This window comes from Elephas maximus, chromosome 2 (genome assembly GCF_024166365.1).
Source record: "Elephas maximus indicus isolate mEleMax1 chromosome 2, mEleMax1 primary haplotype, whole genome shotgun sequence".
Classification (NCBI taxonomy): domain Eukaryota; kingdom Metazoa; phylum Chordata; class Mammalia; order Proboscidea; family Elephantidae; genus Elephas; species Elephas maximus.
In genome coordinates, this window is record NC_064820.1 from 233,311,318 (window position 1) to 233,332,300 (window position 20,983).

Here is a 20,983-nt window from a genome sequence, read left to right on the forward strand (position 1 = left end):
CATGGGGACAAGGTTAGGAGGAGGGTGAGAGGAGGAGACAGAGAGAGAAGAGAGAAGGTCTGTAAAAGCTGGAAGATAATATACGGAACAGTGGCGACACCTAAGGAGTGAGACTGAGCAGGAGATGATAACTGGGAATTTTACTTTTGCCTCCTACATTTTGGTTCTGTTAGAAACATTTTGCAATGCAATAATCTAAGGCAACTGCAGAGATGAGGAAGAGGAATGGAGATATGAGGTCTCAGCTCAAACATCAGCTCTTCAGAAGAGCTGCCCTGACATGTGTCCAAACCAAATTAGGCCCCCAATTCTAGGGCTCACAGCAGCTGCACTTCTCCTTCAAACACGGTTTCCAGTAAGAATCAATCACTTATACAATTATTTATTCTGAATGTCTGTATCTAAGAAGGCGGCACATAGTAAATAAAAAAAAAAAAGCGCCCCATAAATATTTTTGGAATAAGTGATGGAATGAATGAAGTCAAATTAATGCAACCTGCCCTTTAGTCAGATGTCACAGTGGGTGAAGGCTGCTCTGCTCACGTTTCTGAGAGGCCACGAATCTAAAGACAGGAAAGGTGTGTGTGGGGAAGGATGTGTGTTTATTACTGTTTGTGCATGCTATAAGGAGCCTTGGCTGCTAATGGAAAGGTCAGTGGTTCAAACTCATCAGCTACTCTGTGGGAGAAAAGACCTGGCAATCTGCTTCCATAAAGATTTCAGCCTAGGAAACCCTATGAGGCAGTTTACATATAGGGTCCTATAGGAGTGCTATGAGTCAGAATCAACTCTATGGTACACAACAACAATAGGCATATCATGCATAGCCTTCTTTAAGTCATGAATCACGATTCCAGAGATCAGGATACTGTGTGTCCTTGCAAGAGGGGGTTGTCTGTTGGGCGATATCTGTGATGTGTAACAGAACCCGGGTTAGGAATTTTAGAGAATTGTATACTATCTTCTCTGGTGATGTTGGAGACCATATACCCTAGGCCACATTGTCTCTGCAGGGGAAAGCCCTTATATAGGTGATTTCCACACACAATGAGAAATCCTATATTTCTCAAAGCCAAGGTTAAGGTAGGCCCCCTGACCCAACGATTAGATGACAAGTGGGCGCCTCTCCCCCCGAATCTAGTCATCTGGGCATCAGCACATCCCCAGTCCCCATGGTGTTCAGTGAAGTTCCATCCAATCGCATCGTATGAACAGTACACATTTTGGTGCAGGTGATACAGAAGGGTCTTCCTCTTAGCAGCACGACTGAACAAAATATTGCCGTTGCCAGACCAGGTTAATCCAGCCTTGATGTCCATCCAGGCAATTGCGTCGGGCTCTGCCCAAGGGGAACACTCGTGGGGTTCCATAATCTGGTTGTACAGTGAGCAGTTTCCCCATTGTGCCAACTATAGGAACCAGTCAGTGTACAGTAGACCACCAGGTCATATTCTGCAAGTTCATCTGCCTTTGTGATAACATTACACTCAGACTCAAAAATACTGTCTTCAGAGTCAAACCATATCGTTTGGTTACAATAGCCACCTGGAACCTTCTGCAAATTCAGTCCAGTTCTATTTAGGTTTTTACCACAGAGGGAGAAGTTTCTCTCCAAGGTTGGGGCAGTCTTTACAGGTAGTCCTTGTGCTTCAAAAGATATTTCCCCTGAGTAATGGAGCCTACCATATTCCTCTACAGAATGAGCTCCTCAAGACACCAGGTAATATATCCAGTTGGTGGGCGTGGTCCACCATGTTGACAGATCAGCTGGTATGTTGTGGAGAGATGACTTGTCATCTCAGTTCAAACGCTGACAGAGCCAGTCAGCAGTTGGTCTAGTTGGTAAGTAGATCTAGCAAAAACCTTTATCACTGCGGCCCGTGGGTGAGGGCCTTATCCATCACTATGAGGTAGTCTGGGGAGAGAGAGAGAGAGAGACAGCATCATCAATCCCCCTTCCCTACAACTTGCCCTACGCCAATGCCGGTGCTACGCCGATGCCGGTGCACCTCACGTGCAGCCACCACTTGTCTGTCAGTGGGGACTTGCATGTTGCTATGCTTTTGCCCTATGACCTGAGATAAAAGGTTACCTAGTATAGCTACCCAGCCTGCCTGTCCGAGTTCTGAGGCAACAACTTCTGCAGGGGGCATTGCTCCTGTTGCTTGATTCAGACCTTTTGGCCCCGATCGTCCAACCTGGGGAAAGAAGTCACGTCCTAAACAAATTTGACATAGCCTGTGATGTCACCTACCTGTACTGAGTGGTCGGAGATCCTGGTCATGACTAGAGGAAGCCCAATGCCTTGGCATTCTGTCGCTCTCTTTCCCATCCCTCTGGGGTCCCACAGGAAAGGGGCACATGAGGGTAGCATTGCCTCCAGGTTTGAATCAGGAGACCCTGTCGGTGGTGCCACTGTAGCCTAAGCCACAAACTACCCCTGGGGTCTGCACCTGAAATGGCCCAACAGTCCCCACCCATAAGCACATGCACACCTCCTCGCCATGGGTCACCATGTCTACTCCCAAATCTAACAATGCCATCAGCTTCCTCTTGCCTCTAGAAGAGCCTGGGATGATGGTCACTTGGGCTCCAACATCTAGTCCCATAAATGTCTAAATTCTCATGGTTCTCTCTCTAGCTTACAGGGGCATAGGGCTGCTGGTCCTCAGAGGGAACATGAAAACCTTGGCCCCATCCCTAATCATCCTTTTTAAAGGGAGTAAGGTCAGAGTGGAGACAGTGGTTGTTCAGTGGTAGAACCCTTGCCTTCCATGCAGGAGACCAGGGTTTGATTCCTGGCCAATGCACCTCAGCGCAACCATGAGACTTGCATGTCGCTATGATGCTGAATATGTTTCAGTAGAGCTTCCACACCAAGACGGACTAGGGAAAAAGGCCTAGCACTCTACTTGCAAAAGTCAGCTAATGAATACCCTGTGGATCACAATGCTACAAACTGTAACCAATCATGGGGATGGCACGGTCCAGAGCAGTGTTTTGTTCCATTGTAAATGGGGTTACCATGAGTCAGGGGCAGAATTGAGGGCAGCCAACAACCAAGTTGGGGTACATGTGAGGAGGATCATCCTCTTTGTCCTTGTGGAGGTCTTTTGTATGTATCCCATCAACTTCTGTCTTATCTATCCCATTTCAGCAACCATAACTACATAGCTTTGAGGATTGGACACACTCCCGCCTCCTTCTGACCCTTCAGGCAAGGTTTCCTGTTGCTGGGTTTCCATCCTTCAGGGCCTTTGTTGGTAGAAATGGCTGATACCACTTTGCCACTTTCACCCCAAAGCGGGATGTTGCAATGCAGTTTCTCCACTGCTGTTCCCACTGTCATGCCAGAAGACAAAACAAGGACAAGGAATATTCCACTGGGAGGAACCTGGTTCATGAAAATATATGGGTGGGTGGAATGGAGAAAGAAAGGATATGTGCTCCAAGTAGTGCTTGGTTTGAAGTGGCAAAGGCTTTGAGGATGATGGCAATAGGGTTGCAAAGAAGGTACACCAATACCAGTTTCCCACAGGGGAACCTTGACCTCCTCGAATACTACCTTCTTCTGATGCCGTCCGTGATCCCCTCCAGTACCACCTGTCCCTGGGGCCTCCCCTGCCCTCTCCAGTACCACCTCCCCCTGGGGCCTCCCCTGCCCCTGCATGGGAACCGGCATACTATCTGCCCTAGCACTCCTCATCTGACTTTGTGCTCTGTTCTTGCTGTAACACTTACCACCCTCTGACACACTATATAATTTATTTATTTGTTAATGGTCTGTCTCTCTCCACAGAGCAAGGTTTTTGTCTCTTTTGTTCCCTATATCCCAAGTGCCTAGAAGAAGACCTCGCACCTAGTAGGTGTTTTCTGGAGACACTGTGGAGGTTTAATGACTAGATACATGCTGTGCGAGCTGTGTACAGATAAAAGGATCTTACAGTTAAGTTTGGGGGTGGGTGATTCCTTGCGAAGTAAGGAATCTGAGTCTATGGAGAGGTTAACTGTAGGGCATGCTGAATTTGTGGAACTTATAGAATTCAAGAAGCTGCTAGAGATATGACCTAAGAGAGGAAATGCTGATGCTGGGGCTGTGATTTTCAAAGGTGCTGGTTTGTCCAACCTCTCCTCTCTTCTGTCCTTCCACACACTTACGGAGCACCCCCATCTGCAAGGAACTGTGTTCTGCAGGAACTGTGTTCTACAAGATAGACAAATTCCTGCCCCCACAGCCCATGCATTCTAGGGATCTGGTATAAATTCCTATCTCCTCTAAGAGGTCAGAATATTAATAGCTTGAAGAAGGCTATCAGTAAAGAAATCTGTCTCAATATTTCCCCAAATTAATTTTCTTGGAAAAAAAATTTTAAATAATACCTATACGCATAAGGAACACACCTAACCACAGATGACAGGTCTTGATGAGACTGAACCCCAGAGACTGAACCCATGGGAGCCGATCAACTTACCAGATGGACGGGTAGGTAGAGATGGCAAAAAGGAACTCTGGGGCAAGCAGTGATGGGCATTAGATGAAGAGGAAGTGGGAGAGAAGCAGAGACAGAAGAGGCGAATTCATCAGAGTTATGCAGAGATGCCCCACAGGAGCTTAGAATCCATCATGAGGGGGTCAGTGGAGAGTTTTCAGTAGTTACATAGAAGTAATGTGAGTTGAAACCTGATTGTCATGGTTTACAAAATAAGGAAGTGAGTCTTGAGAAAATAGAAGTAAATAATATTGTCTAGTTTTTCAGAAAACTTGCTGAAAGGTAGGCAGTGGTAGGGATGCCCTCAAAGCCACTTGCGCTTTTTATTACTTTATAGGCCAAATTCTTGCAGCTCCAGGCATTGCAGAATCTGGGAGGACAGTTGAGCTCCATCCAGCAGAAACTCTACAGGAAGTCCATTTAGCAGACTTAGGGCCATTGACTGTTTTAAGTCAAGCTCTCGTCTGAAATGCCACGTGATGGTGTGATAACAGAAGACAGAGATAATATGTATTGAGCTAGTAATGTGTACATATCAAAGTAGGGTCTCTCAAAGAAATAAAATTCCCAGTTCTTGGGTGTATAGATGTAATTACACACAAACACACACACAGATATGTCATATTTATATATATTGATACCACAAAGGGCCCTGAGATCTCTATAGGGCAATATGTAACTAATGGCTGATGAGACCAATACCTGAAACTAGAGTTCATAGATTGAAAAAAATAATCTCAGGGTATCACATTTAGGGAAGGTTTTGTGAAACAGCCATATATTTGATTGTTGAGACTGGGAGCAAGAAAATCTCATCACTTTTCCTTCCTCAATATCTAACATTGAAAGCCCTGCCTCTAATGGGAAATTATTATAACCCACATTGACCTGCAGTGCATCATGGCTTGAGGAACTTCCTATGTATGAGAACTGTTTGTTACTTCTTGTTTCTAAGCTTCCTTGAGCCTGAGTCTTCCCATTTCCCAAGTCCCTTAACTGCCAACCAGTCACCCATGGCCTTGCACGCACGGCCTTGTGCAGACAAAACGGTGACACGCCCCTGCCCTTAGGAACTTGTGGGTAACCCCAAGGACAAAGACATAAGTGATCCAGTTTCTCAGAATCACATGCTCTGTGATTGGAGGACGACAATCTAAGATGCCGTCAACTCTAACATGGTTCTGTGCCAAGACGTCATCATTTGTAAGATGCACCCTGTTTTAGATACGTTAAATTGTGAAAAGATGTGCAACTCAGTATTGCTGAAGGTACAGTATTATGCTAAAGGGTAAGAGTTGGATGGAGAAGGCTCGCTGGCGTGGGGCAGTCATGAGCAAAGAAGTAGAACCATGGGGTCAGCATGCCAGGGGGCAGGAATGCACACTCAATGTCCACCATCTTGTTTTAAAATATGTTTCATCCACTTAGGTCTCACACAGAAGCTGATCACACTTAGTAGGGTGATTGGAGAAGATAGTCCTCTAGCTGGGTGGCCATATCCTGAGCCAAAAATTGGGGTCTGATTCTCAAGGAAGAAAGCAAGAATGGCTGTTGGGGGGCAGCTAGTGGTGTCTATCACAGCAGGTAACTTGACAGGAAGGGGCTGAAATCAGGCTTCACCCACCAGGATCTGTGCTCACTGTCCACCTGCCAATAGGTGAGACTTCAGCATGAGGGAAGAAAAATACTAGAGGGCCCTCACAAGAGGGACAGGGAGGGACAAAAAGCTGCTCACCTACCGGTTTAATATGTTTAATGTTTAAATTCAATTAACCTGGTTTATAGTTATGGAGCCCTGGTGGTGCAGTGGTTAATAGCTCGGCTGTTAACCAAAAGGTCGGCAGTTGGAATCTACCAGCCGCTCCTTGGAAACCCTATGGGTCGTTTCTACTCTGTGCTGTCGGGTCACTATGAGTTGGAATTGACTCCACCGCAACGGGTTTGGTTTTTTGGTTTATAGGTGTGAAGGGAATAACTACAGTAACTGTATCAGTGCATAAGCATTTTATGAAGGCCTTTTTACATAACTATGTTTACTAAATTTAAAGATGCTAATTGTTAATGAGGAGTCCCTGGGTGGCGTAAATGGTTAAGCGCTTGACTACTAGCTGAAAGGCTGGCAGCTCAAAACGCACCCAGAAGCACCTCAGGAGAAATGCCTAGTTGTCTACTTCCAAAAAGTCACAGTCTTGAAACCCTACGGAGCAGTTCCGCTCCACACTCACGGGATCGCTGAGTCAGACTCGACTCAGAGGCAACTAAAGACAACAGTTGTTAACGAACAGTCTCAGCTCCATAGCCTCTTGTCACAGAAAGGAGAAACAGTGTGGATTGAATTGCGTCCCCCAAAAATATGTGTTAAAATTCTAACCCCTATACTTGTAAATGGAGTCCCTGGGTGATGCAAACAGTTAACACGGTCGGGTGCTCACCAAAAGGCTGGAGGTTTCGAGTCCACCACGAGGCACCTCAGAAGAAAGGCCTAATGGTCTACTTCCGAAAAATCAGCCACTGAAAACCCTGTGGAGCACAGTTCTGCTCTGACACACACGGGGTCGCCATGAGTTGACCCCACAGCAACTGTGTTTTGATGGTGTGGTAGGCAGAAAAGAGCCCAGACTCAAATTGAATTAAAAGAGATTTTTATTGAGCCAAGACAAAGATAATAATTTGAATGAGGGATCTGCCAGTGTGCACCAGGCACAAAACCCAGCAGAATATACTGAATTACAGTCAGGGAGTCTCTACTACTACAGGAAGAAGTAAATTTAGGAAAAACTCTAATTGGTTATTCATTAATACATCATTATCAAAGATGGGATAACGGAAGCAGGGACCTTACGCTGGTAGGTTAAGAGTTTTTGTTGACTTAGTTACCATGGGGTCATAGGTTTACAGAGTTTTTGTTGACTAGTCACTGCCTAATAATATGTGTGTCTTGTTGATTAAAAAAAAAAAAAAAGTTGATTAGTTACCAGTTAATTGACCACAGGGGGTTCGCAGAGATCACAGGATATTTACCAGACATTCATTTCTGGAAATGTAAAGGTTACATAAAGGCTCCTTGGAAACAAACTAACAACATTGTTCTTCGCAGGCAGAACTGCCCTAACCAGTTCCGTTTCAGGTTCTACAGGTTTTCTATACAAAATGGATTTCTAGGCCTGGACCCCATCCCAGCTTCTTTTACTCTGGTCAATGCCTTATACAGTTTTAAAGTCTCTATATCAAAAAATTTTTTATATCATAAGACACAGTGGCTGCAACAATGGGCTCAAGCATAACAACGATGGTGAGCATGGCACAGGATCGGGCAGCGTTTTGTTCTGTGGTTCACAGGGTCACTATGAGTCGGAACCGACTCGACAGCATCTAACGACAACACATATCATAAGCAAGTCATCTGAGAAGCAGTCCATCCCCACGGAGGTTGAGAATAGAGAAGTCCCTGTACCTCTTCCTCTACCCTGTTTCTAAGGTCCTCTCTCCCTCCTCCTCATCTTTCCAGTGCAGAGGGAATTCTGCGTGCATATTCTGCCTTCTTCCAGGTTTAGAGCTCAAGGGAAGATAAAGAGGGAAGTCCAGGGCAGACCATTTCTGAGGTGAGGGAAGTACCCAGTGCGCTGTTAGTGGGTGTCTTAGCTATCTAGTGCCGCTATAACAGAAATACCAGAAATGGATGGCTTAAACAAAGAGAAATGTATTCTCTCACAGATTAGGAAGCTAGAAGTCCAAATTCAGGGCACCAGCTCCAGGGTAAGGCTTTTTCTCTCTGTCGGCTCTGGGGGAAGGCCTTTGTCATCAATCTTCCCTTGAGCGGGTCTAGGGTTTTCTCAGCACTGGGACCCCGGGTCCAAAAGACACGCTTCCCCCCGGTTCTTTATTCTTGGCGGTAGGAGATGCCTCTGTCTCTCTGCTCACTTCTCTTTTATGTCTCAAAAGGGATTTACTCAAGATACAACCTAATCCTGTAGATTGAGCCCTGCCTCATTAACATAACTTCCTCTAATCCTGCCTCATTAACATCAGAGAGGTAGGATTTACAGCACAGAGGAAAATCACATCAGATGACAAACTGGTAGACAGTCACACAATACAAGAAATCATGGCCTAACCAAGTTGACACACATTTTTGGGGGACACAATCCAATCCCTAACAGTGGGGCTGGACCAGTCCAGGACAAGCAGGTTCATTATGTTCAGGGCACAGGCCCTGAGCAGCAGAAGTTTCGACACCCTGTTGCTAGGGCTGAGCTCACCGTGACCAGAGCAGGCACAATGGGGAAGCCAAAGGCCTGGGTCATCAGGACCAGGGGTGGCCTCCACGGTGACTGATGGTCAGTTTGATGTGTCATCTTAGCTAACATTCAATCCCCAAGTATTTAATCAGTCACTCGTCTCTGTGTTGCCCTGAAGGTATTCTGTAGATGTAATGAAAGCCCATAATCAGTTGACTTAATTAAGTAAGGGAGATTAACCTCAATAACCTGGTGTGCCTGATCCAATCAGCTGAACAGCTTTAAGAACAGAACTGAGGTTTCTCTGGGAAGAAAAAATTCCACCCACGGACTACAGCTTCAGCTCCTACCTCAGTTTCTAGCCTGTCACCTGCCCTACAGATTTTGGACTTGGCTAGCCAGTCCCCACAATCGCATGAGAGTCAATTTCCCACAACAAATCTCTGAATATGTATCTCCTACTGGCTGTTCCTTGAATGGAACTCTCACTGATACAGTGGCACAGACGCTGGGAAGATCCACCTCCCTGGCAAACAGCCACAGGGGACCTCACCAAGAGGAAAAACTCTTCAGATCAGCTGGTATGATGTGGAGAGATGACTTGTCATCTCATTTCAAACGCTGACAGACCCAGCCAGCAGTAGGTCTAGTTGGTAAGTAGATCTAGCAAAAACCTTTATCATGGGGGCCCATGGGTGAGGGCCTTATCCATCACTGGGAGGTAGCCTGGAGAGAGAGAGAGACAACATTATCAATCCCCCTCCCCTACGACTTGCCCTACGCCAATGCCGGTGCACCTCGTGCAGCCACCACTTGTCTGTCAGTGGGGACTTGCATGTTGCTATGCTTTTGCCCTATGACCTGAGATAAAAGGTTACCTGCTATAGCTACCCAGCCTGCCTGTCCAAGTCCTGAGGCAACAACTTCTGTGGGGGGCATTTCTCCTGTTGCTTGATGCAGACCTTTTGGCCCCGATAGTCCAACCTGGGGAAAGAAGTCACGTCCTAAACAAGTTTGACATAGCCTGTGATGTCACCTACCTGTACTGCTGTCGAGTCGATTCCGACTCATAGCGACCCTATAGGGCAGAGTAGAACTGCCCCATAGAGTTTCCAAGGAGCGCCTGGTGGATTCGAACTACTGAGCTTTTGGTTAGCAGCCGTAGCACTTAACCACTACGCTACCAGGGTTTCCTCATTTATATATATAAACATATAAATATACATATATACACACACATATTAAGACGTATATACATGTATGTATATGTTGTTGTCGTTACGTACTGTCGAGTCAGTTCCGACTCATAGTGACCGTATAGGACAGAGCAGAACTGCCCCATAGGGTTTCCAAGGAGCGGCTGGTCTGCACTGCTGACCTTTTGATTAACAGCTGAGCTCTTAACCATTATGCCACTAGGGCTTGGTATGTACACACACACACACACACACACATATACACACTCATGTCTCAGTGGTTTTGCTCCTCTGGAGAACCCAGATGAAGACACTGGGCTTGGCACAGCCTTCCTTGGTGGCTCCAACTTCTCTCATGTTTTCCATTTTCTCCTTCTCAGTCCCTCTTTTCCTTCTCCCTTCCAAAAATTACTTAGACCCGCAGCAGCAATGCCAGTGAAGGCTACCAATTTTCCCTGCCTCTGCCCTTTTGAGAATGGTGGACAACAGCATCAGGCAGCTCAGGAACTCCATCCATTCCCAGAAGGGGCACTACAGGTCCTGAGAGGTTAGACGACCTTCTCACTCACACTCCTTTCTCCTTACTGGCATAACCAGTGTATGAACCTTCCTCTGAATTCTGGAACTTCAGAGTGACTGGAAGTGATGAGACTATGTTTTTGCAGGAGGTAAGCAGGAAGGACGGAAAATCCTTGTATTTTTTTTTTCCCTCTGTGTTTCAAAACACCCTTGAGTTTCAGCATTGCTCTGAGGGAGATGTACCCTGATGTTGGAGGAATGTTGCCTCTTGTCATCAAAACGGGCTCATGACAGGTCCTTCGGCCTTCTGAGTGTTGACATGCAGGCTCACACCCGTCATCATCCAAAGACATAACAGTATCTGGCAGGAATTTCTTTTTTTAAAGAAGAAAAAACGAGGGTCAGCTTGTATAAGAGATTAAAGCATGATTAAGCAGAACTGAAAAGCTGCATTTATTGGAGGCTTATCTTATGATGATAAAGGAGAGTTGGCTTTACTGACATGGGGCTTCGTCACAGCTGTGAAGGAGGGTCAACTCCTAGGAGGAGACACGAGGAGAAACACCCACATCAATGTCAACGTCTTTAACTGATGGGGCTTGGAATACAGTGAATCATGGAATCTTGGTTTGAAAAAGGTCATTGTCCTTGAAAATAGATATAAGTTCACAGTCACATGTATCAACATCGGTCTAAGAGACACGTAAAATTCCCCATCTTCCCTTCTAACTCAAAAGCCATGTAGGGCAGATGACCTTCCATTTGCGGCAGCTCTTGTATGGTTGACAAGGTAGCGGTTATGCCAGAGACTAGAGCAGTTACTCCTGAACGTGTAGAGCTTCTCTAGAAGCTTCACGGAACGTGGTTTGTTCCCTTTTTATATCCCTGTCTTAGTTATCCAGTGCTGCTATAACAGCAGTACCACAAGGGGGTGGCTTTAACAAACAGAAATGTATTTTCCCACAGTTTAGGAGGCTAGAAGTCCAAATTCAGAGTGCTGTCTCTAGGGGAAGGCTTTCTCTCTGTGTCCACTCTGGGGGAAGGTCCTTGTCTCTTTTCAGCTGCTGTTCCTCCATTCCTTGGAGATCTTCATGTGGCCTGGCATCGATCTTCCCCATCTGGGCTTCTTTGCTTTGGTGCCTCATCTGTTCTTTTTATATTCAAAGGTTATTGGCTTAAGATACACTCTACACTGATATGATCTCATTAACATAACAAAGAAAACCTGTTCCCAAATAGGATTACATCCACAAGTATAAAAACCAAGCCAAATCCACTGACATCGAGTTGATTCTGACTCACAGCAACTTTATAGGACAGAGTTGAACTGCCCCATAGGGTTTCCAGGGAGTGGCTGGTGGATTCAAACTGCTGACCTTTTGGTCTGCAGCCAAGCTCTTAACCACTGAGCCACCCAAGCTCTTTCATAAGAATAAAGGTTAGGATTTACAACACGTATTTTTGGGTGACACAGCTTAATCCATAACAGCCCCTAACCCTGTTCCGGTACTAGTACTCACAAAAATAAATGACTATAATCCCAAGTTTTGCACCTTCAGGAAGTTCTAGGGTTGGCCAGGCAGAGAGGCATGCCCAAAGCCTGGGCAATCCAGGGGCTCCCGGGAACGGCTCCCTACGGGAAGCAACCTGGATGAGGCGCCCAGAGTGGATGGGTCTGAGTTAAAAAGGTGGGAGAGGGGCCGAGCAGGATGCCATTGTAGGAGTGATTTCAGAGCTGGAGGGCACGTCGTTGACACCTGAGACTTCCAAACTTTAGATTTGTCCCGGGTCACTGCAGGCTGGCCTCGTGTGCACAGAAAAGTGGTGCAGTTTTAACTTGAAAGCAAAAAAGATCAGGCTAGTACAGTCTAGAAAAATCAAACAAACAAGGTAAAGGATTCCAATTTATAACGTGTCCATTTTGCAGTGAGGTACACTGGGGCCAGACATCACGTCTGAAGCATTCGTTCTGTTCCCTAATTCAGCAATCACTTTTTAAGCAGCTACATCGCATGTCAGCACAGTCAAGAGATTAAACAGAGATGAATAAGATGGGGTCTTCAAGAAACCATTATTCAGGAAATTTAATCAAGAGCAGTAATATATAAGAAAAAAAAAATGAGTGTAAGATAGTGTGACTGGAGAGAACAAGGTTTGCGTATATCCATGTTCACTTTCAGGGTGCTGACGATATCAGGTATGTTGTTTCGCTCCATCTTAGTTATACAGTGGTTTTGTTCAAAAACACCACAGGTAGGGGGCTTTAACGAGCAGAAATTTGTTTCCTCACCGTTTAAGAGGTTAGAAGCTCGAATTCAGCTCTGTCTGCCCTGGGGGAAAATCTTTGTCTCAGCTTCTGTTCCTCAGTTCCCTGGCAGTCTCCTGTGGCATCATCTTTCCTCCATTTGGGCTTGTTTGGCACTGTGCCTAATCTGTTCTTTTTATGTCAAAAATCATTAGGTTTAAGGCACACACGATACTGATACAGCCTTATTGGCATAAAGAAAACCCTATTCCCAAATAGGACCGCCTCCACAAGTATAGGGGTTAGGATTCTAACATATATTTGGGGGTACCACGGACTGACTTATGTCTCCCCAAAATGTTAACAATTTCACTGGGCCATGATTCCCAATATTGTGTGGTTGTCCTCCATTTTGTGATCTTAATTCTATGTTGAGAGGACTAGGGTGGGATTGTAACATCCTTACCAGGTCACCTGATCCAATGTAAAGGGAGTTTCCCTGGGGTGTGGTCTGCACCACCTTTTATCTTACAAGAGATAAGAGGAAACGGAAGCAGGCAGAGAGTTGGGGGCCACCAAGAAAGCAGTGCCGGGAGCAGAGCACGTCCTTTGGACCCGGGGTCCCTGCATGGAGAAGCTCCTGATCTGGGGGAACACCGATGAGAGAAAGCCTTCGCCTGGAGCTGATGCCCTAAATTTGGACTTCCAGCCTACTTTACTGTGAGGAAATAAACTTCTCTTTGTTAAAGCCACCCACTTGTGGTATTTCTGTTACAGCAGCACTAGATGACTAAAACCGGCGGGGGGGGGACACAATTCAATCCACAGCCGACTCCCTTAAGTGTATTCATAACCCTAGTTAGCTATCCTGACTTTGGGTTCAGAAAATATAAGCATACTAAGTGCCATCTACTCTTCACTCTAATGGCACAGAGTTCTTTATTTTCTTCCCTTTCCCACTGCTTTCTTTATGTTTTATATTTTAATAAAAATGACAAATTAGGACTGAAGGGGATGGTTTTTAGGGGGAAAAATTTTCTGACATTTAAAAGTTTTCTCTTTACAAATTCTTGATTCAATTCCTATAATTTTACAAGTTTAATTTGTCATTTAAAGCTTTCATTTTCTGAGAAATGACTGACTTTACAAATGATGGTCATGAACCAGTTTCCCTTCACAGGAGTCAGCAGGACCAGAGGGCTCCCAGGAAGGGGTGGGTGAGCTGGAGCATAAGGCCTGACAAATACAACTTCCCAGAAAGGAATCTGCATTCCAAGTGGAAGTGAGCTCATCTCAGAATGAGAAAAATCAAACTTTCTAAGAGGTGTTTGAAAATAGAATATGCTGCCTCCTGAGGTCAGAGCTCTGTGTGAGCGGAGGCCATGGAAAAGAGAATGCAGTTCGGGGTCCCCAAGACCACCCTCAGGTCCAGTGATTTGCTACAAGAACTCAGAACTCAGCAAAAAGTTACACACATGGTTATGGTTTATTATAGCGAAAGGACAGAATGAGATCAGCAAAGGTGCAAGAAGCACAGGGCAGGGCCCAGGAGAGTCCAGGTGCCAGCTTCCAGCTGTCCCCCCCGCCCCCCCAGCGGTGTCATACAGACAGTACTTCCTTCTCTCCTGGGACAACGTGCACAGAGTATTGTCAACAATGGAAGCTCACCCAAGGCTTGGTGCCCAGAGTTCAGACACCACATAATCCCTCCAGATGGCAACTGATACGCGTGGCCCAAGCCTCCCACCATAAATCACGCTGTTAGTATAGACTATTTGGTGTCGCCCAAGGCCTCCAGGTAAACAAAGACACTCTTAACAGGCAACATATTCCAAGGGCTTAAAGGTTACCTCCTGGGAGCCAGGGGCAAAGAGCCATACCTTTCTTTGAGCAAGGTTAATCTTCTAGCACAGAGGTGAAGGCGTGGTTCCTTGTATGTCTCTTCTAACTGTAGGGTTCCCTTTTGATACCTGAAGTATATACTAACTGTATTTACAAATATAGTCATTCATACCTGAGAGAGGATTCTTAGAGGTCATCACAACCCCAGGGGTTTCAGTGGAAGTGGTGAGAACCCATGAGGGTATGTTGCTTCACCATTCACTGGGGGGCGCTGAGTGACCTGCAGCCAGCACCGCACCCGATAAATGAGCAGGACAACACTACACAGCAGACTTGTTCCTGACATCCATTTAGGGCAGAACCCTGCTTAGAACGATCTGAGCCCCAGCTGTTCTACATATACAAACACAGAATGTTTTTGTGGCTTTTATAAGGAACGCAATTACTGGTTAATTGAGGTAAGACTGTTGTTTCATTTAGTTTGGAATGCGACGGAGAATTATTCATCGTTCCAGAAAAGCACCTCAGGGAGGGTAGCGCTGCCTGTGGCATTTACAACCTCAGTGCTTCTGTCCTCAGCCAGGGCTTTGTGGCTACAGTTCACACATACACAGAGCTCACAGTTGTGGCTCAGTAATTCTCACAGGCAGTTCTTTCTGATGGCTCCAGTACGCCTCCTGGCACAGCTGCGACCAAGCAAACATATGGGAAGACACTATTCTACTACTGAACACTTCCTTGTTATTTTTTCTTTATATTATAGGCAGGGCTCATGATGATTTTTTGTTTGTTTATGGGGAGGATTTGTTATCTATAATTTTCATTTTTGATAGTAAAGGGGGACATGAAATCCTTGTTAAGAAAAGGGGCACTGGGACTGACAAGCCTCCCACCATTCACGTAGCCCCCGCCCCACACTGCACCCTCTCTCTCCAGTATCACTGACAGGTGAGGGTCCAACCCTCCAGGGCTGGGGCAGCTCAGGCCTTCCTGTATCTGACGACAGCTAACAAGTCCCCAACCCTTCTCTTCTCCTGGTTAAACAACCCAGGTCTGCAGCCATTCCTTTCTCCTCCGGTTGCCTTCCTCTGAAAAACTCTGCTTTCCATGTTCCTCTCGGAATGTGGACATAGAATGGAACACAGCCCTGTGGAGGGGCCCTGGCTGGTGTATCCTGTGGTAGCTGGTTCCTGTTCTCTGCACTGAGATTGCCTTAACTCTGCGGGCGTTACCATGACACCAGGACTCATCATCCACTTGCCCCACCCTCCCTGAGCCCACCCACTCAGGATGCCCACCTCAGCCACCCAACACCACCCGTGACGGGGGTAGGCTGACGCACACCCCGATCCATATGTGAGTCCATGGTGCTCCCTCAACCGAGAGTAGAAGTACCAGAAAAGAGAAGAAATGGAGTTATCTGCAGCAAAGAGCTGTGAAGAATTAGCAATCCACCACATGGGGAGACCCAGCTGGTCAGATCCCCTAACTTCTTCCTCCAGCATGCACTTCCTTCTTGGGCTGCTCTGAGCTCAGGGGTTCAGCTGTGAAGGAAGACCCAGGTCTAAGGCAGGGGCACCTCCAAACACAAACAGAGGGGGCCTCAACGAGCCCCTCAGAGGCTTCTCTCCATTAGCAGAGGGGGTGTCCTTGGCCTCGTTCCCTTGCCTCGGACAGACAGTCAGACGGGTCTGACACCAGGATGGTGTGATGAAGATGGGCCGCAGGGGCCCAGAGAAGCAAGCCCGAGGCAAGGTGTAGATGTGGGATTCTTCATTCACGTTGTAGAAAGAAAGCTCCCCAGCCTCATAGTCTAGGAAAACCCCAACCCGAGGGTGGGGCGTTTTCTGGGGGCTGAAGACACCTGCAGGAAAAAGGTCCCCCTTGCTCCAGAACCCATAGCCAGAGGTCCAGGTGGGAGAGTTCTTCCTGTCGGCGTCCTCTTTACACACCCCAATGAGCCATCTTCCTCTGTCTCTCACCTCCACTTCCCAGTAGTGCCTGCCAGCAGACAGCTGCTCGGAGCCCAGCACGCTCGGGAAGACCCCGAACAGCCCCTCTGCACCAGGCTGGCCATTCCAGGGCCGGGTCTGCAACACAGACCTCTGGTCCTCAGACAGGGTGAGGCAGGGGTGTGCGCTCTTGGGGTCCAGGGTCACCACCACTGCGGGTTACACACAGGAAAAGTTGGACACAATGGTCAGCACACAGTAAGCGCTCAATAAATGTGGGCCTTTTATTATTGGAGCTACTTACTGAGGGAGGCTTCTTCCCAAATTGAGGGGAGGACAGTACCCCAAATGGGCAGGAAAGGGTTCTCGTTCCCCCTGCTCTGGGCTCACCCTGCCATCTGTAAAGCTGTACTTATATCTTGGCCTTTCAAAGGCTGGTCATCTTGGAAAAGACGGTGGCTGACTAAGAACTCTAGACTTCTGAGCCCTGGAGAATGGACATGCTTTGGTACCACATCCACAGGTCTAGGGAAGAGGCCACAGGGGTCGCCTGGCAACCAGAGCTGACACTGGAGTGACAGGACAAGATGGACAGGATTTTGGAACCGGCAGTGGGAGGGGACAGTCAGGAGAGTAAGGTGGGATTTCCATGGGCGGGGGGTGTGGAGAGAATAGAGAGTGAGGGCTGGAACTGCGAGTGCTCAGGCCAGGAGTGCTGGTGGGAGGGGGTCACCCCTGAAAACTGAGGAAGCGGTAAAGAAAACAGGAGTTAGTTCAGTAGAGAGACCCTGGGTTGTGAGGACAAAACGAAAGGTGTGGAGAATAAACAGAGTTCGCTTTTTTTTTTTTTTTTTTTCCAACACCTCCATAAGTTATGAAGTTTTCAAAATAAAAACCTTGGAAAAGAACAAGATGCCACTGGGGCTGGCCATCAAGAGGGCCACTAAAGTCTTCAGGAGCCATTTCCAGAGGTGCCATGGGGACAGGAACAAAGTCTGCCCCAGGGTCACCACCCTGGCAGGGCCTTCCCCAACCCCGTGAGTGGTCTCCCATCTAACAACCTGATGCTTCTCCTCAGAGTACACACACAAAGAGCTACCTGTCCATGTGTTCACTGTCTGCATCAACTACGACCCCACAAACTGTCTACCACTCTGCCTAGGGTGCTAGTCTAGTGCTGGGCATATAATAACTATATGATGAGTGAATTGTGACTGTGCGCTTAATAATTACATAATGAAGGCCTTGAAGCTAATGCCCCCCTGTCCCTACTTTTTAATTCCAAGTGTTGCCATCATCTCTGAGCCAGGAAGCTCCATGACATTGATTATGTCTGGCTAGAGCTGGATGGGGACAAAACAGCAGGATGAAGTGCTACACAGAAGGGGGAAATGAAAGGAGGAAAAAAAGGGCTTCCCTGGACCCTAAACCTTGGAAGATGGCCTCCATCTAAGGTCAAGGCTGGGATCTTTGGGAAATGTTCCTTAGAGACTCACTGCACAGAGAGGACCGGCTAGCTGGCCCTGGCATCACAGCATCTGAGACCTCTCAGGTCCCAAAATACACCCTTGTTAGCTGCCATCAAGTGGACTCCGACTCATGGTGACTGCATGTGTGCAGAACAGAGCTGCTCCACAGGGTTTTCAAGGCCTGTCTTCCTCGGTGCCTCTGTGGGGGTTCAAACCCCTAACTTTTCAGTTAGTAGACGAGTGCTTAGCCACCCAAGGCCTCCTAAAATACAGCCCACGCAGCCTCTTACCCTGGAATCTCCGCAGGGTCTCCACCAGCCCTGGAACTTTGCACACAGTCTTTGGCTCCATGGAAATGACCTTTGGGGTCTGAAGCTCCAGACGTTTAATCCTAGAAGAAGGACATGGCTTGTTACCACTTTGGCCAGCAAGATCCAGGGACCACGTGGTTTACGAAGAGCACCCTTTGGCTCCTACGGAAAACATACCTGCTCAGAATCTCTCCTATACCCTGTGGAGAAGACAAAAACGCTGGGTTAGCGGAGAGAATGGTCAGTTCCATCACCACCACTCTCCTGACCTCAAGATCACTGAGAGCTTCTGCAGAGACCTCCCGATCTGGGCCTTGCCAACCTTCCTCTGCAGGCTGACCCCCCACCAGCCTCCAGGGGCTCCCTTTCCTCCCCTTCAAAGTCAGATGTCTTGTACAACTTGTCCATTCTCATCTCTGTGTCCTCCACCACCCACTCATACCTTGACCTACTCCAGCCTGACTTCCTTCCTCTCTGCTCAACCTAAACAGCTCTTGCTGTGGTCACTGATGGTCTCCATGTTGTAAACTGAGTGGTGGTTTTCAGTCTGTATCTTTCTGGACCATGCAGTGATGCCTCAGGGCCCTCTCTGCCCTCACAACACTTTTCCTTAATGGCTGCTGGTTCTCCTCCAGCCTCTCCTGGCTACTCCTCAGCGCCTTTTGTAGGATCCTTTACTCAGCCCTAACCTGGTGGCCTTCCTCAGGTCCACTGAGCTCTCCCCCAGAGCAATCCCACCCAAGCCCACAGCTTCAGTTAACATCTATAGTGACATGATTCACAAAAGCACGTCTCCAGCTGTGCGTTAAAGGGTTCTTGCTGTTAGCTGCCACCACGTCGACTCAGGCCAATCCCATGTGTGCAGAGTAGGACTGCTCTGTGCCACCACGTCGACTCAGGCCGAGCCCATGCGTGCAGAGTAGGACTGCTCTGTGCCACCACGTCGACTCAGGCCGATCCCATGCGTGCAGAGTAGAACTGCTCTGTGCCACCATGTCGACTCAGGCCGAGCCCATGTGTGCAGAGTAGGACTGCTCTGTGCCACCACGTCGACTCAGGCCGAGCCCACGCATGCAGAGTAGGACTGCTCTGTGCCACCACGTCGACTCAGGCCGATCCCATGTGTGCAGAGTAGAACTGCTCTGTACGGTTTTCAAGGCTGTGACCTTTCAGAAGCAATCGCCAGGCCTTTCTTCTGAGGTGCCTCTGGGCGGGTTCAAACCGCCAACCTTTCCGTTAGTAGCCGAATGCTTAACCGTTTGCATCATGCAGGCAACAAAAAATTATTTAGATTCTTATGTAAAAGTAATTCCTCCAAAAACAGTTTAGGGAATCACACAGAATCACCCACAAATAAAGTCTGAATCATATGAAATACTGGGAAAGTAGCTGCCTCAGCTTTCGCTATTTTGTTCTACCACACAAAGTTCGGAGTTGGGGTCATGGGTGGCTGGGAGTCTCCACTCTGGGTCTGCCACATGCAGGGAGGGGCATGGCCACCGGGCAAGAGCACAGAGCTGCCTCTGCCTGTGATACACCGTCCCACCACCTGAGATGGGCCCTGGGAGGGCTCTGGAGCCAGAGGAGGAGGGCACAGCCAGAAAACAACTGACCACAGTCAGTCCAGGCATCTCCTTTCTAGGTCCATAGGGAAGCTCTTCTCCCATCCTCCTTCCCATGTAAGTCAGGGAAGAAGGATAGCTGGAACCACGAAGGTACTACCTGCCCAAGGCTGCAGCCCAGCCTCTCCCACCTCTCCTTCCTCCTCCCACCCCCTGCCCATGGTGGAGGTGTCACCTGGAGCAGCCCCAGGGCAGGGCGCTCAGTGCGCCCCTCCAGCTCGGAGATGAGTTCCTCCACAGAGCGGCCCTGCGCAGCCAGAGTGCTCTCCTCCTGCCTCAGCACCTCCACCACGGCGGCCTCCTCCTCCTCCAGCTCCCGCAGGACCCGCAGCTCCTCCTCAGCCAGCAGCTGCCGGAACTTCTCGAACTCGGCCACTGTCCTCTGCTTCCGCTCCTGCACCTTCACCTGGGGGTGAGGGAAGAATCAGGCCACAGCAGGGGCATGGGGTACCTACAGACAGGCCCTCACCAACAGAAAACACTTCTCTGAACCTGCTGGAAGAGCCGATGGTTACATTTTCAGGAATTCTGCCGGTTGGCTGTGAAACAACCATTATTAGAAATTAAATCAGTTAAACTTGTTGTCAGCTGCCATCGCACCAATTCCCGCTTGTGGCTGCCCCATCTGTGCAGAGCAGAGCTGCTCTGTAGAGTTTTCATGGCTGTGAGCTTTTGGAGGAGCCCCGGTGGTGCAGTGGACACAGATCATCAGGCTTGTCCTCCAAGGTGCCTCTGGGTGGGTTCCAACAGCCAACCTCTCAGCTACTAGTCAAGTGCTTAACCACCAGCACCACCCAGGAACTCCTTACTGGAGCTTTTTAAATGACATAAGTTATAGTAAGAACAATTACATAAATTATATTAAAAATAGAGCTAATGCATACTCAAAAGGCATGATTTCCTAATTGCTACATTTCCCATCTGCGCTCTTGAGGTTATTTATGTCCGCTGCAGCTGCACGGCAGGCATACTGTACGTGGCCCACTGCTGAGCATCTGTTCCCAGCTCCTCATTCGGTGACGTCAGGGAATCAGCCAAGGCAGAGTAGTTTACACCAAGGGAATCGGCACATCTGTATCACCCCACTCACCCAGAGCAG

The 20,983-nt window shown here is 47.9% G+C and overlaps 1 protein-coding gene and 1 long non-coding RNA gene across 3 annotated transcripts in view; both read right to left on the minus strand.

Annotated features, from left to right (window-relative positions):
* Positions 1-417: 417 nt before the first annotated feature.
* LOC126070690 (E3 ubiquitin-protein ligase TRIM11-like) overlaps positions 418-20,983 on the minus strand; it is a 47,482-nt gene continuing 26,916 nt past the window's right edge. Inside the window, exons 3-6 of one of the 2 annotated variants that reach the window (XM_049875127.1) lie at positions 20,060-20,290; positions 18,440-18,462; positions 18,242-18,342; positions 418-1,915 (exon numbers count right to left, since the gene is read on the minus strand). In XM_049875127.1, the coding sequence (XP_049731084.1) occupies positions 1,869-1,915; positions 18,242-18,342; positions 18,440-18,462; positions 20,060-20,290 (402 nt within the window). In that variant the 3' untranslated portion in view covers positions 418-1,868. Of the gene's footprint in view, positions 1,916-13,816; positions 16,695-18,241; positions 18,343-18,439; positions 18,463-20,059; positions 20,291-20,983 lie in introns of those variants that run through there. The other variant, XM_049875126.1, reaches the window with a different exon arrangement.
* On the minus strand, positions 7,116-10,808 carry LOC126070699 (uncharacterized). Its single transcript, XR_007516248.1, has 2 exons — positions 9,607-10,808; positions 7,116-9,454 (listed from the first exon to the last, which is right to left on the minus strand). It is a non-coding gene; the product is annotated as an uncharacterized LOC126070699 (long non-coding RNA).